Source organism: Triturus cristatus, chromosome 8 (assembly GCF_964204655.1).
Source record: "Triturus cristatus chromosome 8, aTriCri1.1, whole genome shotgun sequence".
In the NCBI taxonomy this organism is placed as follows: Eukaryota; Metazoa; Chordata; class Amphibia; order Caudata; family Salamandridae; genus Triturus; species Triturus cristatus.
Genome location: NC_140591.1, coordinates 108,740,428 through 108,758,366, shown reverse-complemented (window position 1 = coordinate 108,758,366; position 17,939 = coordinate 108,740,428). Strand labels below are relative to the sequence as shown.

The window sequence follows — 17,939 nt, the reverse complement described above, 5'->3', positions numbered from 1 at the left end:
AGTTATTGAATTGGCTCACAATGGTCATTGTGGCATTACTGCAACTAAGAGAGCTCTCTGAGACCGAATGTGGTTTCCTCACCTTGATAAAAGAGTCGAAAGAGAATTAAAGACCTGTCACTTCTGTAACTGTCTGTCTCCCAAAAAACCACGAAGCACCTGTTAACCATATCCGATCTTCCAAAACGAGCTTGGGAGAAGATTGCTGTTGAATTCTTCAGACCGCTCAATAATGGCCTCATGGTAATAAATGATGAATACTCAAGATTTCCCCTCATGGAAGACATGTTGTCAACTACACCTGATAAACTCAATGAGGTATTGAACGATGGTTTTGCAACCTGGGGTGTTCTATCCATTCGAACATCTAACGATGACCCACCTTTCAACAGTCAAGAATAGAGATTTTCTTACAAGCATTAATGTCAAGCATCAGAAAAGCACACCTCTCTGGCCCGAGTCGAATGGGGTTGTTGAACGGTTCATGGACACTCTAAAGAGAGTGGTTCAGCATGCTGTGCTAAAAGGAAATGACCTCTGACCTGGTCTGTGTTTGGCCCTTCATACTTACCGGTCTACTCTCCACTTCACCACAGGTGAAATCCCTGCCACCTTGATGTTTGGGAGAGCCATGGGAACGCAACTGCCACAATGGAACCAGGCGATGTCGACCGACGCGGACAAGATAAGCAAACCAGATTATTTGAACAAATCCAAGATGAAAACATATGCTGATGAACGCTGAGGCACTAGGGACACGGCCTTCAAAGAGGGAGACCGAATCCTGGTGAAGCGCAAGTCTGACGCTCCAGTTGAAGCCGACCTGCTGCAGGTTACGAAGAAAGAACTATTGATGGACAGAACGCAGAACAATGTCATACATTCACCCCAGTACAGAGATCTGGGCCTAAATCCATCGTTTTTTTGCTCACCATGCCATTCCAGTTTGGACCCAGCCATATGCAAATCAGTCTTGACCCTGTGCCTCATGGGAACAGTCCAGACCGAACTGCCAGGCCAGGTCCTCCCTGGACTGGAAACAAGCATCCTAGGACCGATTTCGGGGTTTCACCACTCTTCAGCCAGGATAGCTTGATTCCAGTGGCATGGAGAGCCCGGGACTCATGTCTGAGCATACCCGTCCCACTCAGGGTGACAAATGCAAAAAGAATTATTGATGGACAGAATGCAGAACAATGTCATACATTCACCCGAGTACAGGTCTAAACTGGGGTAGCATGGTGAGAAAAAAAACGATGGATTTAGGCCCAGATCTCTGTACCGGGGTGAATGTATGACATTGTTCTGCATTCTGTCCATCAACTGTTTGTTTTTGCATTTGTCACCTCGAGTGGGACGGGTATGCTCAGATGTGAGTCACGTACTCTCCATGCCACTGGAATCAAGCTATACTGGCTGAAGAGGGGTGAAACCCCGAAACCGGTCCTAGGATGCTTGTTTCCGGTCCAGGGAGGACCTGGCTTGGCAATTCGGGCTGGACTGTTCCCACAAAGCACAGGGTCAAGACTGATTTGCATATGGCCAGGTCTAAACTGGGGTGGCATGGTGAGCAAAAAAACAATGGATTTAGGCCCTCTAAGAAGTGATGGAGGGTCGCACTTCAAGACAACATAAAGACCAGGATCTGCAGTGGGTTCAAAGGATCTGGACTTTTATTAACGTAGTTCCAGCTCAAAGAAAGAAAGAAAGAAAGCAAGCGTTCGCCCAAGGAACAGTCTGTGACGAAGCCGGAGTTCTCGGGGAGCTCTTAGTCGTCTGGTCTGGTCGTTCTCCTTCTCAGCCCGGGACGTTTCCGACTTGAGGTTGACAGGGATCCAGAGGTGTCTCTCGGGTAGAAAGGAAAGAGAAGTTGGGGGTTATATCCAATGTTGGGATACTGATCGTGAAAAGGAGGAGGCGGGGAAGTGACGGGGTCACCAGGGAACCTTCACCATGCAACAGCGTATCCGTGTAGGGGAAGTGAGCTTTCTAAAATCCCACCCGACTGTCCCGTAACCACCGTCACCCACCCCTACTTGTTCCCTCTCGGTGGGAATACGAGTCCCCGTAATCTGGCTCGTACTTTGTGGTGCCACACTTCTCCAGAAGTGTGGCGGGGCGGAGCGTGGTCTCGTTGGCCTCCCGGCTTTTTCTTCTCCTGGGACGCCGAATCCTCGGGACCGTCTCTCTCCTCCGGTGGCGGCAAGGCTCTGACTTCCTCCGATTCCTGGCTCAGAAGTACTTCCGTATCTGCTCTGGATGGCGTCTCCTCTCCTGGCTGCGTCGCGCTGTGTTCTCCCTGACGTCGTCCTTTGAACGGCAATGAGGCATCTGATTGGAGGACGGCCGGAGACGTCAGAGGCGGGGTTCCCTCCTCCGGGACTGTCCGGTCTGTCTTAAAGGGACCATGTCCGTCCTGCAGTCGGGGCGGAAACGAACAGGGATTAAAGTCCTCCCCCGGCTCATGGCAGGTGGGGACCCCCTGACACATCCCTCCCCCGGGATTTCCCCGATCGGGGGAAACGGGGAAGCGGGACAAGAAATCCGCATTCCCCTGCTCCAGACCTTTCCGATGCCGAACCTCAATCTGAAAGGGTTGGAGAGCCAAGAACCATCGGAGAATGCGATCATTGTGACCCCGGTTCCTTTGTAGCCACGTCAGTGGGGCATGGTCCGTATACAAAACAAACGGTCGGCCCTCCAGGTAATATCTGAGTTTGTCCACTCCCCAACGTACTGCCAAGCACTCTTTCTCGATAGTGGAGTAAGCGGCCTCCCTGGGGAACAATTTACGACTGATGAAGAGGATCGGCCTCTCCGACCCCCCTGGATCCACCTGTGACAGGACTGCCCCTATACCCACTCCTGAGGCATCCGTCTGGAGGATGAAGGGTTTAGAGAAATCCGGGGAAATCAACACGGGTGCAGTAGTGAGGACGGTCTTTAGAGACTCAAAGGCACGGATTTCCCTGGGAGTAGGGGCAGGTAGTCTAGGGGACGACTGGGTTTTCTTTAAGAGGTCAGTGAGAGGGCCAGCTAAGTCGGCAAACTGAGCAATGAACCTCCTATAATAGCCCACTAAGCCCAGGAAAGCTCGCAGATCTCTTTTGGTCTTGGGATAGGAAACTTCAAGGATAGCCTTGATTTTTTCGGTCTGGGGTTCTATCCTACCATCTCCCAAGACATATCCTAGATACTTCACCTTCCTCAAGGCTATTCTAGTTTTTTTCGCATTGATGTGAAAACCTGTTGTCCTTAAACTACAGAGTATCTTTTCCAAATGTATCAAATGTTCCTCCCATGTTTTACTGTAGACGACAATATCGTCCACGTAAGCGGAAGAATAGTGAGTATGAGAAGACAATACCTTATCCATGGCTCTTTGAAATGTTGCCGGAGCACCGTGTAGCCCAAATGGAAGGACTGTAAACTGATAATGGCCAGAGGGGGTAGAAAAAGCGTTTTTTTCTTGATCTGCAGGGTTGAGGGGAATCTGCCAATACCCCTTGGTGAGGGCGATAGTGGTGATATAACGAGCCTCCCCAAGGCGTTCTAGTAACTCGTCTACCCGAGGAAGGGGGTATGCGTCTTGTTTAGACACCCTGTTCACGGCTCTGAAGTCGATACAAAATCGAATGCTGCCGTCCGGTTTGGGGACGAGGACAACCGGAGAACACCAGTTGCTGTGGGAGGGTACTATCACCCCAGAGCGCAACATTTGATTAACCTCTTCTTGGAAGGCCTGTCTCCTAGCTTCGGGGATACGGTAGGGCTTTTGTTTGACCACCGTCCCGGGAGATGTAGGGATGGAATGTATTGCTATGTTGGTCTTCCCTGGTTGATCTGAGAAGACATCCGCGTACTTGAGAAGAACTAATAGTACTTCCTCACGCTGTCCGCTTGTTAGGTCAGAGTTAATAGGGGTGTCATACACGGTATGCTCGGCTACTGTAAGAGTATTGACCGGTTGAGGAGGTGTTCCCAGCCATTTTTTTAACAAATTGATATGGCACATCTGTGTCTTGTTACCTTGAATTTGTAGGATGTATGTAGTTCTACCTATCTTCCTGATAATCTTAAAAGGGCCCTTCCATTCTTTCCTCAGTTTATGAGTGGATGAGGGCAGCAGCACCAAGGCCCATTCCCCAACATCCAACTCCCTCCATTTCTTGCCCCGGTCATAAAACGTTTTTTGCTTGACCTGGGCTATGGCTAGGTGCTCATGTGCCATAGTCCTTAGTTTATGCAACCTGGTTTGGAGTTGTCGGGTGTAATCTAGCAAGGTTTCTGCTTCGTGTACTCCTTCCTTTTCCCAGCTTTCTTTGGTAATTTCCAAGAGGGTTCTTGGAGTTCTACCAAACAATAATTCAAAAGGAGAGGTGCCTAGGCTGGCTTGTTTTTGGCTCCGAAGTACAAACAGAGCCAATGGCAGCAGTTAGTCCCAGTTTTTACCATCCCCAGATAGGAGTTTCTTCAGGGTGAGTTTTAAGCTCCCATTATAGCGTTCGACCAACCCGTCCGTATGGGGATGGTAGACAGAGGTTTTTATGTGGGTGATTTGGAGTTGTTTACAGACCTGGGTCATTAAGCGTGAGACAAAAGGTGTTCCTTGGTCGGTAATGATTTTGCGAGGAAAGCCCATCCTAGCGAAGACCTCGACGAGTTTTTGGGCGATTGCTGTCAATGTAGCCGCCCGGAGGGGAAAGGCCTCAGGGTATCGAGTTGCATAGTCTACTAAGACCAATGCATACAGGTGGCCCCTAGCTGATTTCGGTAAGGGACCTATAAGGTCCATGCCTATCCTATCAAAAGGTTTACCTATGATCGGTAATGGGTTCAAAGGTACCGGAGGTGGAACATAGGGGTTTCTTCGTTGACAGATCTGACATTTTTGACAGTACCGTTGTATTTGTGCATAGATCCCTGGCCAAAAGAAGTGTTGCAAAATGGCCTGCCCGGTTTTTTCTACCCCTGAATGTCCTGCCAGTAAGTGCGCATGTGCAAAGAAAAGTATTTGGTCCCTAAAGGCAACGGGTACCAGGAGTTGGGGCACTGCATCGGGTTTGGCTACCCTATATAACAACCCGTTTTTTTCAATAAATGTGGGATAGGTGACTGTTATCGGGTCCTGACCTGAACGAGCAATATGCCAAGCATTAGTAAGCGAAGAGTCGTTTAGTTGAGCAGTCCTAAAATGAGTATCCCTAGCCCATGGTTCGGAAGCAAGAAGGTTGGTATGGGAAGTGCCCTGCAAGGCATCAGACATGAGAGTGACGAAGCCCGGATTGTCGGTACCTATGATCACGGGTTCTGGTAGAGTAGGTAAAACCCCAACGACTACTTCGGTTCGGGTGCCTGCGGCAGTGCAGATGGCGATCTTAGCTATGGGATATTCCCTTACATCCCCATGTACGCATTTTATGTGAACCTGTTTCCCCGCTATAAGGCATGAGGGGGGGACCAATTCTTTTCTAACCACCGAATGCCTGCATCCTGAATCAAGTAAAGCGCGAACCACTTTCCCATATATATTCAAACTCACATAGAAGATGGGGCCTGTTTCTTGGGCGTATAGAAGAGAATAGGGGGCGTAGCTCACGTCCATAGGTTCTTCTTCCTTTTCTTTTCTTTTTCGGCAATACCTTGATATATGTCCCCACTCCCCACAGTCATAGCATTGAGGACCAGAGTTGGGTTGGACGTCCGGTTTGAGGGGGCGTGGTCGGTAAGGCTCTAAAGGAGGCTTCATATATTTCTTTTCCAGTTTGCCCGGGTTGGTCTTAGTGGTTCTCTCGGGTTCTCTTATAGGGGGTCGTCCCTGGGCCCTCGCATAAGATGTAGCCATCTCAACAGCATGTTCAAGCGTTAAGCCAGCATGCTGTTTTAACCACCGTTGTGTCCCATAAGGTAATGCTTCCACAAACTGTTCGAGGTATATTTTATTCATCACCTCTTCCATATTACCCTCCTGGGGTTTGAGCCACAGGTCAGCGGCTGCCTTTAATTTAAAGAACAGAGTCTTTGGAAGGTCTCCTGGGGAACCGCGTTCTTGACGGAACTTAAGTCGATGTGTCTCTTCATCTACCCCTAGGCGGTCGAGTATATACTGTTTTACCAGAGCATAACCGGAAGTACCGTCCTTGTTAACTATCTGATACGCGGCTTGCGCCTCCCCTGTTAATAGAGGGGCAAGATAGAAAGGCCACCTCTCACCGGGCCAAGCGCTGGCCCTAGCGGCCCTTTCGAAGTTCAAAAAGAAAGCCAAAGGATCCTCCCCTTGAGTGAACTTCTGTAGAGGGACAACCGTTCCTGGGAGAGGGGCACTTGTTCTCCCTTGTCCTAGGGCTGCCATGAGTTGGTTCTGACCCTCTGCCAGCTTCAAGAGGCTAGCGGCCTGAGTCTGTATGGCAGTGGTAAAGGCTGTGCGGTCGGCTTCAGCTTGAGTGGAGGTTTGTCCGATTGCCCACTCCAGTTTATCCTGGCCTTCCTTCATTTGTTGAATGAGGTTTTCCATCTTGTGTCAGAGGATGGTCGTTGTTATCTCCTATCTGGCTCGCCACTTGTAAGAAGTGATGGAGGGTCGCACTTAAAGACAACATAAAGACCAGGATCTGCAGTGGGTTCAAAGGATCTGGACTTTTATTAACGTAGTTCTAGCTCAAAGAAAGAAAGAAAGAAAGCAAGCGTTCGCCCAAGGAACAGTCTGTGACGAAGCCGGAGTTCTCGGGGAGCTCTTAGTCGTCTAGTCTGGTCGTTCTCCTTCTCAGCCCGGGACGTTTCCGACTTGAGGTTGACAGGGATCCAGAGGTGACTCTCGGGTAGAAAGGAAAGAGAAGTTGGGGGTTATATCCAATGTTGGGATACTGATCGTGAAAAAGGAGGAGGCGGGGAAGTGACGGGGTCACCAGGGAACCTTCACCGTGCAACAGCGTATCCGTGTAGGGGAAGTGAGCTTTCTAAAATCCCACCCGACTGTCCCGTAACCACCGTCACCCACCCCTACTTGTTCCCTCTCGGTGGGAATACGAGTCCCCGTAATCTGGCTCGTACTTTGTGGTGCCACACTTCTCCAGAAGTGTGGCGGGGCGGAGCGTGGTCTTGTTGGCCTCCCGGCTTTTTCTTCTCCTGGGACGCCGAATCCTCGGGACCGTCTCTCTCCTCCGGTGGCGGCAAGGCTCTGACTTCCTCCGATTCCTGGCTCAGAAGTACTTCCGTATCTGCTCTGGACGGCGTCTCCTCTCCTGGCTGCGTCGCGCTGTGTTCTCCCTGACGTCGTCTTTTGAACGGCAATGAGGCATCTGATTGGAGGACGGCCGGAGACGTCAGAGGCGGGGTTCCCTCCTCCGGGACTGTCCGGTCTGTCTTAAAGGGACCATGTCCGTCCTGCAGTCGGGGCGGAAACGAACAGGGATTAAAGTCCTCCCCCGGCTCATGGCAGGTGGGGACCCCCTGACAGGCCCTGATCTCTGTACTGGGGTTAATGTATGACATTGTTCTGCATTCTGTCCATCAACTGTTGTTTTTGCATTTGTCACCCGAGTGGGACGGGTATGCTCAGACGTGAGTCCTGTGCTCTCCATGCCACTGGAATCAAGCAATCCTAGCTGAAGAGGGGTGAAACCCCGAAACCGGTCCTAGGATGCTTGTTTCCGGTCCAGGGAGGACCTGGCTTGGCAATTCGGGCTGGACTGTTCCCACAAGGCACAGGGTCAAGACTGATTTGCATATGGCCAGGTCTAAACTGGGGTGGCATGGTGAGCAAAAAAACAATGGATTTAGGCCCTGATCTCTGTACTGGGGTGAATGTATGACATTGTTCTGCATTCTGTCCATCAACTGTTGTTTTTGCATTTGTCACCCGAGTGGGACGGGTATGCTCAGACGTGAGTCCTGTGCTCTCCATGCCACTGGAATCAAGCAATCCTGGCTGAAGAGGGGTGAAACCCCGAAACCAGTCCTAGGATGCTTGTTTCCAGTCCAGGGAGGACCTGGCTTGGCAATTCGGGCTAGACTGTTCCCATGAGGCACAGGGTCAAGACTGATTTGCATATGGCCAGGTCTAAACTGGGGTGGCATGGTGAGCAAAAAAACGATGGCTTTAGGCCCAGATCTCTGTACTGGGGTGAATGTATGACATTGTTCTGCATTCTGTCCATCACCTGTTGTTTTTGCATTTGTCACCCTGAGTGGGACGGGTATGCTCAGACATGAGTCCCGTGCTCTCCATGCCACTGGAATTAAGCTATCCTGGCTGAAGAGGGGTGAAACCCCGAAACCGGTCCTAGGATGCTTGTTTCCGGTCCAGGAAGGACCTGGCTTGGCAATTTGGGCTGGACTGTTCCCATGAGGCACAGGGTCAAGACTGGTTTGCATATGGCCAGGTCTAAACTGGGGTGGCATGGTGAGCAAAAAAACGATGGATTTAGGCCCAGATCGCTGTACTGGGGTGAATGTATGACATTGTTCTGCATTCTGTCCATCAACTGTTATTTTTGCAGGTTATGAAGAGCAATGGACATATAGTGACCGCTCAACGTCCTGGAAAGTCCACTGCCAGAGATTCGTCGCATTTCAAGCTCCTGCATAGATGTTTGTCTGCTCTAGCTATCCAAACTGAGGTCTGTTTATCCAATGTAGAGTCTAACTCATACAACTACCTCTGCATCACCTGTACCTGGGGCAGGCACCTCTCCTTCGCCACCGCAACCTCACACAACGAGATCTGGAAGGCTCTGCTCGGGATGCTACCAGGTCGCCGTGTGTCCATACTGAAGGTATGAGACGGTGAACATGTATAATACTTATGGCTTGCCTTCTTCCAGTGAGACTGTTGACTCAGCTTAATCGGGTATACATACCTAGTGACTTCCCTATAATCTATTGGGATCAAATCTCATCTTTTCTATCAAACCCTGGTGAAATTACTTTTATCATATTGTCCCACTTGCGTCTGTGATGGTTACTCCCACGAAATCCTTGCTTGGAAGTGCCAACTTTATGTAATCGCCCTGAAGAAGTCCATTTACTGGACGAAACGTGTCGGCTGTTTTCCTCCAATGTCTTTTATGCAAACTGAATAAAAAGAAGAAAATTGATGAACGAATATTTTGGACACAGACCTGATCATTAGTTATGTGTCCAATCTCTGTTGTGTTTAGTGGTGCACCTTTGTGTTTATTTTAATATAATCATATATAGTTACATTTATTTGATATAGATATTATCTAAGGAGTCTTTTATACGCACTATTTGTTCTAAGCAGTCTTTTATACGGCACTATTGTAGTGTCGCGGTCTAGTGGACGCGCGCACTACGTGGTGACGCAAAGGCGTGTAGCGGACGTTGGACGCTACAGCGCATGCGCGAAGGACAACGGCGCGAACGAGAGACGCGATCGGAGCGTGTTGCCCGGCGCTCTCTCCACAGGTGCATACAAAGTGTAATAAAGGCGCAATTACCAATTAGAACGTCTCTAGAGTGTCTGTGGGGGAAAGTACATATTGCCTGGCACCCTACAACATTACAGTGGCGACGAGACTGGGACAAGAAGAACCCCAGGTGCAACAGGCGGAAGGTGCCCCCCTAACCTGCAGCACAGAGAAGCCAGCCAGGAGAGACACCACCATACACGGTGAGAGACCGGAGAGACGAAACAGCAGACGCCTACACACCGGGAGAGCGCGGCAGAGGCAGAAAGAAGCCGGAGAGTGGCACGTAGGCAACGAAGAGCCAGCCACGTGGTAGGGGATATCGCGGACGGACGGCGGAGCCGCAGAAGAGATCCTGGCGGAGTCAGGGGACGACGGAGCAGCCGGCTCGAACGCAGTCCCAGGTACCCGAAGTAGGGGTGTGGGGACGGACGCACCAGGCAGCCCAAGGAAGCCAGTGGACGCCAAAATGAGTGCACAGTCAGCGACTCTGACGACGCCGATACCGTTCCTACCACGCCCGGGAGAACCCATAATGAAGTGGGAAGACTGGAGGGAGTACTTCAGGAACTACCTGGAAGCGCTAGAAGATGAGAACGAGGAGGCGTTCTCTAGCGCCAGGAGGAAGAGGATACTCCTACACAACCTAGGACCAGAAGGAATACGGGTGTTCCAAAATCTCACACCGATCACCAGACCAGCAGGAGACACAGACGTGTTCACCCACGCCATAGAAGATTTGAACAACCACTACCGACCGGCAGTGTGCACCTCAATCGACCGCTATAACTTCCAGCAGAGGAAGCAAGGAGCGGGAGAATCCGTGGATGACTATGTGGCGGCACTGCGGAAGCTGGCGATGACGTGCAGGTATGGCGGACTGCAGGACGAACTCATCAAGGACCAGATCGTCATGCACACGACAAGCAAGTCAGTACAGGACAAACTATGGGCGAATGGAGATGCAACGCTAAATGAAGTGATCGCCATAGTGAAGAGAGCGGAGCTAACGAAACGCTGTGCGGATGCAGCCAAAGGAGAACAGGCCCCCAGACTCACAGTCAACAAAGTAGACGACGCGGACCACCAGACGCGGGGGAAACAAACGACGGGGGAGTACAGAGGAGCGGCCACAGGGAAACCAAGACCCGGACCGACATGGAAACAGGGCAAAGGCGAGGCCATGAAATGCTACAGGTGCGGCAGCTCGAATCATGCAGCGCACGACAAACGGTGTCCCGCGTTCAGAGCCAAGTGCGCGTTCTGCGGCCTAGTCGGCCATTACGAAAAGGTTTGCCGCAGGAAAGGAAGACAGCAGGCGGTGAAATTCGTGGCACAGGACGAGGGGGAAGAAGCAGAAGGCCGTGAAGACGACGAGGAAGTCCTGTGTATTGAGGACCAGGTACTGGGCATAGAGGAGAGAAGATCGCGCAAGCCCCAATGCGACATGATAGTAGGAGGCATACCCATCACCATCGTGGCGGACTCTGGATCTCCTTACACGATAATCCAACGTTCAGTATGGAGCGAGAAGTTCAGACCCACGTGGGGCACACACCTGGAACCCCCCGACATCCGACCTGTCACCTACACAGGGGACCCGATCCCGATGGTAGGGTTCAAGACAATGAAGTTCCAATTCAAGGAGAGGAGCGCAACCTGCAAGCTGTACGTCGCAGAGAAAGGACCGTCAGTCCTGGGCTGGATGGACCAAGGAGTGTTGGGTATACAGTTGAACGCAGGAGGGGACACCCAAGTGCTGGCGACACTGGACGGAGAGGAGTCGACGGCAGGAAAATGGCGGAGCGGGCACCCGAAGGTCTTCGGCGGGAAGATAGGGAAGCTGGAGAAGTTCTCCCACAAAATCATCCTCAAAGACAACGCCCGGCCAGTCGCACACAAGGTACGGAACATCCCGATTGCCGTTAGGGAAGCGGTGCAACAGGAGCTCCTCCGACTGGAAGAAGGAGGAATCATTGAGCCCATTGACAGCGCGGAGTGGTTGGCCCCCTTGGTGGTGGCCATGAAACCGTCAGGCAAAGTGCGCCTCTGTGTGGACCTCAGGGAGTTGAACAAGTGCATAGTGGTGGAGAGGTTCCCCTTGCCACGCATTGAGGAAATGTTGGCCCGCACGAAAGGAGTGAAATGGTTCTCCACCATAGACTTGCAATCGGCGTACCATCAAGTAGCACTACATCCGACGAGCAAAAAGTTGACATCGTTCATCACGCCGTTCGGCTGCTACCAATTCTGCCGCATGCCCTTCGGTCTCGCCTCGGCAGCGGCGGTGTTCCAGAAGCTGATGGCCCGCCTATTCAAGGACATTGAGGGAGTGCAATACTTCCAGGACGACATCTTAGTGATGGGGACGGAGCAGGAGGACCACGACAAGAAACTGTCGGCAGTATTGAAGATCCTGGAGGAGAAGGGCCTCACAGCAGAGTGGGAGAAGTGCCATTTTGGGATGACATCTGTCACCTACCTGGGACACGAGATAGGGGCACAAGGAATAACGCCGAAGAGAGGGAACGTAAAGGCCATCTGCGAAGCACCGCCACCCACATCCAAGGAGGAAGTGCGGTCGTTTCTAGGGATGGCAGAGTACTACAGTAAATTCGTCCACCACTTTGCCACGAAAACCCACCACATGAGGCAGCTCACGAGGGACAAGACGGCGTTCAGATGGACGGAGGAGACGCAAGAAGAGTTAGACACCGTGAAACGGGAGATTGGCGGAGCAGTCCCGCTGCAAGGATTCGACCCCCAGGGGCGGTCGATATTGATGACGGACGCGAGTGAAAAGGGACTGGGAGCCGTGCTCATGCAAGAAAGACCAGAAGGTGGCACGGAAACGATCAGCTTCGCGTCCCGGACGCTGACAGCATCGGAACAAAAGTTCAGCGTGATAGAGAAAGAGATGCTAGCGGTAGTATGGGCCATGGCGAAGTACCGGCAGTTCCTGTGGGGGACCCGATTCCAGGTGAAGACAGACCACAAGCCTCTCGTGAAAGTACTGACATCCGATGGCCATGCCAGCGCCACACCCCGGATAGCGAAAATGACACTGAAACTCCTGGAGTACAGATACGACGTGGAATACATCCCGGGCTCCAGGAACAAAATAGCGGACTATCTCAGCAGGGCATCTGCGATGGACAACGCGTCCAACGACAGGGGAGACGACGACGAGATGGTGGCTCTGACGGACGATCCGGAAAAGGCCATCAGCAGGCAGGACTGGAAGGATGCATATGAAGTGGATGCCGACATGGAGGAGATCAAGGCGTGCATTGTGCGGGGATGGCCGGACAGGAGGCGACAAGGTCCAAAAATCAGGCAGTTTTACGAAGTCAGAGAAGAGCTGTCGGTGGGCAACGATGGAGTATTCGTCTACAGGGGTGACAGGGTGGTGCCGCCGGAGAACATCGTACCTACCCTGCTAGCCATACTTCACGAAGGCCACCTGGGAATAGTGAAGACAAAGGCCAGAACAAAACAAACTTACTGGTGGCCAGGAATGGACACGCACGTTGAGAGGCACGTGAAGGACTGTGCGCAATGCCAAGGGGCAGACAAGACTCTCAAACCGATGAGACCACCCCTAGGGAAATTCACTAATCCCAGCAACCCTTGGGAAGAGGTAGCAGTGGACATCCTGGGACCAATACTGGACGACCAAGGCATCCCCAAATATCTATGTGTACTGGTGGATAGATACTCGAAATGGCCAGAAGTGCACATCAACGAGGTCATGGACACGGACGAGATCCTACGCTTCCTCAAGGCGATGTTTCTTCGGGAAGGCATACCCAGGAGCATCATCAGTGACAATGGCCCCCAGTTCATCTCCGACAAGTGGGTCACGTTCGCGAACAGAAATGGCATAGTACTCAAACATACTTCGATTTACCACCCATCCAGCAATGGACAAGTAGAGAGGTTCAATAGGGTGCTGATGGGCTCCATACAGGCGGCCATCACAAGAGGTAAAGACTGGGAAAAGGAGGTGCTCAGCACGATATGGGCATACCGCATCACCCCCACGGGAACGGGGTACAGTCCCTTCCAGATCTTACGGGGACGGCAACCTTTTACCAAAGACAATGTGGCATGGCAGGAGAAGTCCATCACTAGCAAATGGTCTCCGGCAGTGGTGCAGCACAACCTGCAGAAGGCACAACGCATCTACACGGAGCACTACAACCGCCACAAGAAGACAAAAGATGCTGCGTTGGAAAAAGGGGAGTGGGTCAGAGTGAAGCTGGCGATCCTTAAGCGGAAAGGAGAAAGCAAATACTCCCCACCCCTCAGAGTAGAAGAGGTGTATGACAGGGCAGCACTGCTCAGTGACGGTAACGTGTGGTCACACGAGCACATGGCAAAATGCAATAAGATCTTACAGTGGCCCCGAGAGTGCACGGAAGAAGAAAACCCGGCAGAGGGGGTGATAAAGGACACAGACTCATCCGAAGGAGGCCCCAGGGAGGACATGGGCGGTGAGCAAGAGAGAGAGAGAGACAACCCAGGGAGAAGACCTGGGGGAGAGACCACGAGAGAAGATGGCGAGGTAAAAGAGAAAGAGAGTCAGGGCTCTCCGAAAGGTACAGATGGAGGCCTGGTCACAGAGGGAAGCCGAGAAGGACATTCCACTCCGGTAAGGCACACACGGGGGGGAAGAGCAGTGGTGAGACCATCCAAGTTCAGAGACTTTGAAATGGACTGACCTCCGGGTCGGGGACTCTGTGTGAGTGGTGTGAAAAGGGGGAGATATGTAGTGTCGCGGTCTAGTGGACGCGCGCACTACGTGGTGACGCAAAGGCGTGTAGCGGACGTTGGACGCTACAGCGCATGCGCGAAGGACAACGGCGCGAACGAGAGACGCGATCGGAGCGTGTTGCCCGGCGCTCTCTCCACAGGTGCATACAAAGTGTAATAAAGGCGCAATTACCAATTAGAACGTCTCTAGAGTGTCTGTGGGGGAAAGTACATATTGCCTGGCACCCTACAACATTACAACTATTTGTTTGTAAGTTACACACGATGGACTTTTCCGTGACTCGGGCGTGTTTTGGAACTTAGGCCCCTGCCACCAGGCGCGCAACACCCATTGGACTCACAGGGCTTCAGCCCCACCCCCCCCCCCGTCGTGTGTGGCAGCCCGGGATGAGACACCTTCCCGGGCATAAAAGCAGCCGCGCCCGAGCACTTCACAGGTCTTTAAAAGACCATTTGCATGTTAATGAGGCCTCGCTGTTGTTTCACCCCTTCTAAGAGCCCCTGCAGCTCCACTCTGCCTATTGCTTAAAGTTCAGCCCCCCCCGAAATTTTTGCTCAGCCCCGCCCCGAAATTTTTGCTCAGCCCCCACCGAAATTTGGCTCTAGTTGCGCCTCTGCCTGCCACCCTCACCTGCCTTACCCACCTTTAGTTTCAAAAAGGTTCACGGAGAGGTAAATAAAAACTTTCTGTTTTGCCGATCAGTGCCTCAAGCTGGAGTATGGAATGGAATGGTACTCGTTAACGGATTGGCTGAAGAGGCTGGTAGGTTGCTTCCTTGATTTGTATTGGCCATTAATATTTCCCTGTAGGTTCCACAGACTCGTTATTTCACCGCCGGTAAGTAGACAAGCAGCTGCCTTTCGATGCCACCTCCAGCATGGCTGCCCACCGTGACCGGCCTCGGCGGCCATCTTCTGAGTGGCAAATGGAGCCTAGGGGGAAAGTCGCGCGCAGATGACGCTGCCAGCTCGCACTGCCACGTCTCTCTGGGCAGCTGCAACAGTGGCAGGTCTCTGCCAGAGAGCAGGCTGCTTTTAGAGAGGGGAGGGGACCCCTCACATCTGGGCTGCAGCACCCCCCCTCCCACCCAAGACTGTACCTACACCGCCATTCACTGCCTCCTCCTGCACCCGGAACCAGGACCAGCAGCTGCCAGTGCAACTTTTCCCAATTTCCCATCATGCAATAGTTGGATTTTCTTTATATCGCCACCCGACTCCCAGGAGGTTGGGTGCATGTTCCAAACCCTTCCCCGAGTCAATTGCCTTAAAGTATTTCTGCCCGGTGTGTGCTGTGAGGGCTTCTTCATCTGATGACTGTCCTGCTGCACCCCCCTTCTGCACTTCCATGTGTGAGTATCTCGCTTTACAGCCTGCTTTAGAGAGCCTGGCTTTAATTTAGGAATGTACCATCTGAGTTTACACTTTGGGGATGCTACGTCATAATTTATGTTGCAAAAACATGTTAAGCAGCCTGTTTTTATTCCAGTTGATTCAATACGGTTGCGTATGTGTAAAGGGATAACTTTTGATGTGAGGGGCAGTTGTGCCTACAATGCTGTAGGAGACAAGTCTGCCTTCTGTGTATAAAGTGCAACTTTTTGTGGAAGAGATTGCGGTCTAAAGATGCATACGATGCTAACTCTGGCTGCACAGCTGTATAAGTGAATTTTGTCTACACGTATGCAGAATGAACATCAGGCTACACGCACAAAACCAGTTAAACAGCTTTAAAACTCTGGATACACACGTAGGGCTTCGAAGTGACTGTCACAGTGTATTGCATCTTCCTGTCATATGCTTTCGTTTTGCAAACTCTTGTACTCTGGCATTTTAGTCGCGTTGGTTCATTTGAAAATACAGGAAGTTACACTTTGCAGAAACCTTATATTCCTAAATGAAAGCTTAGGGCTAGATTGTGGTGGTCCAAATGTCAAGGCTCCATTTGCTAATCTTACATATATGTAGAAGGTTCCAGATGTACTCTTATTATGTACAGTCAGTTGCTTTAGTCTGTTGAGGGACTGCTCTAGCAAGGTGTGTGCCTGAGGGCTGGCTTGACTACGCGTGTGCTGAGTGACTTCTTAGGTGACACGTGTGCCTAGACTGCTCTAGTTGTGCATGTAGTAGTTGAATTGCAGTGGCAATGAACATCCATGGAGGCAGTGACCTGTCTACTGTCTGAACTGGAGGAGCCGTTTTGCAACTATGTAGTTGACCTCCCTCCAATTATCAAACACCTCATCAATTGAATAGAAAACCCTTTGTCTCTTTGCCCAGTCTTCACCATAACAGTCGCCAACAATTACCATTCCAGAATGTTCCTTTGTTTGATGTTGCCAGCTGGGGTTTTGAGACCTATTGTGACATCATTAACTGGCTGGCCCCTTTAAGGAGAACGTTGCCACTGGTTCTAAAGTGCAGTTGGTTCGAGTGAAGTTAACTATTGGTACATCTCCCAGAAGCTCTAGCTTGTTAGACGATTGCCCAAGGATGGAAACACCATGACGTGAAGTGATCGGTCAGTGACACTTGTCTGTTCTGATACTAACAGCACCAACAGCTAATGCTTTCATAGGGTGGAACATGGCCTCAGTGTTTGAGTGGCACCTTAAATCGGAGTCATATTAATGTAAAATTAATACAGAGAGTCCGAAAATTCCCTTTTTTCAGTTATAAGGAGTGCTTGAGAAGACACAATGTTGCTCTGCCTCGACATATGGAAAATGCTCACCCAATCCTCACCTCTCTCCAGACGGATCTTATCCAGTGGGCGTGTTTGGATGTGATTCTTGTTTATTGTGACGTGTGCTGGAGGATGAGGACGCCTATGTGATCCTGAGAGTTAATGAATGTTGGTTCAATAACCAGGTATAAAGAGAGGTTGGCAGACGCTGCATTAATCTAGTGCAGTAAGCACATTTCGATACCCGGTGAACGGTATGCTAAGATAGTGGCCGGTTTTGTGACTTTATTTATGTGTTGGCTACTAACACCTTCTATCGAACTTGTTTAATGCTATCCTTCAAACTTGGATATAGGACCTCAAAAGAGTACGAGTTATATTAATTAATTGTCAGTTCTTGGACCGTGCAATAAAAAGTAGCATAACATGGATTTTTGGAGAATTAAATGTATAAGGGTGCACAACAGAAAACCTATTCCTTGAACCTTATTGGCATTCTTTTTTCGAATTCCTGCAGTAGTCACGCCGGGGTGCATTTGTGCTGCTATTAATCTCTCCCTCTTTCTGTCTTGCCAGCTGCGTACATATTTCTTGGCATACTTGATTTGTGATTATAGGTGTACCTAGAAAACAACTTTTTTGGATTGGAGGTATCTTAGTGAATTACATGTAATTTTGGTCTACATCCTTATGACACTTCTTTATTAATTTTTATGTTTGGTTTGGCAGGACCTTTTGATTTTACTAAAATTGTGTGTATTATATACTTTTGGGGTCTGTTCGGCCCGTCGTCTTCATCCCTTGGTGTGTTATTGTGTCATTCACATAGTTTCATCGGGCCACACCGCATACAGAACGGGACAATGGATTTGCCTACTTCAGTCACTGTGTAACTTCACTGCGAATCACTGCCCTCTGCTCACGAGGGCCACACCCACACCAGGTAGTTCCCTTACGTCCCACAGACTACTAAGACAGAGAGTGCTTTTTAGGCCCCAAAAATACTTTTGCTGTTAGCCAATTTTTTAAGTCTTTCAAAAAGCATGACC

General features: G+C 50.8%; 2 protein-coding genes across 3 annotated transcripts in view; one reads left to right on the top strand and one right to left on the bottom strand.

Annotated features, from left to right (window-relative positions):
• LOC146801651 (uncharacterized) overlaps positions 1 to 15,084 on the bottom strand; it is a 59,783-nt gene extending 44,699 nt beyond the window's left edge. The window contains exon 1 of one of the 2 annotated variants that reach the window (XR_014967630.1): positions 14,849 to 15,084. The gene's annotated coding sequence lies outside the window, so the exon portion shown is untranslated. The remainder of the gene's footprint in view (positions 1 to 14,848) is intronic. The other variant, XM_085621132.1, reaches the window with a different exon arrangement.
• A 71-nt stretch (positions 15,085 to 15,155) lies between these two features.
• The window catches only part of TMEM39A (transmembrane protein 39A), a 224,400-nt gene continuing 221,616 nt past the window's right edge, over positions 15,156 to 17,939 (top strand). Inside the window, exon 1 of the mRNA XM_085621131.1 lies at positions 15,156 to 15,556. Within this exon, the coding sequence (XP_085477257.1) occupies positions 15,518 to 15,556 (39 nt within the window). The 5' untranslated portion in view covers positions 15,156 to 15,517. The remainder of the gene's footprint in view (positions 15,557 to 17,939) is intronic.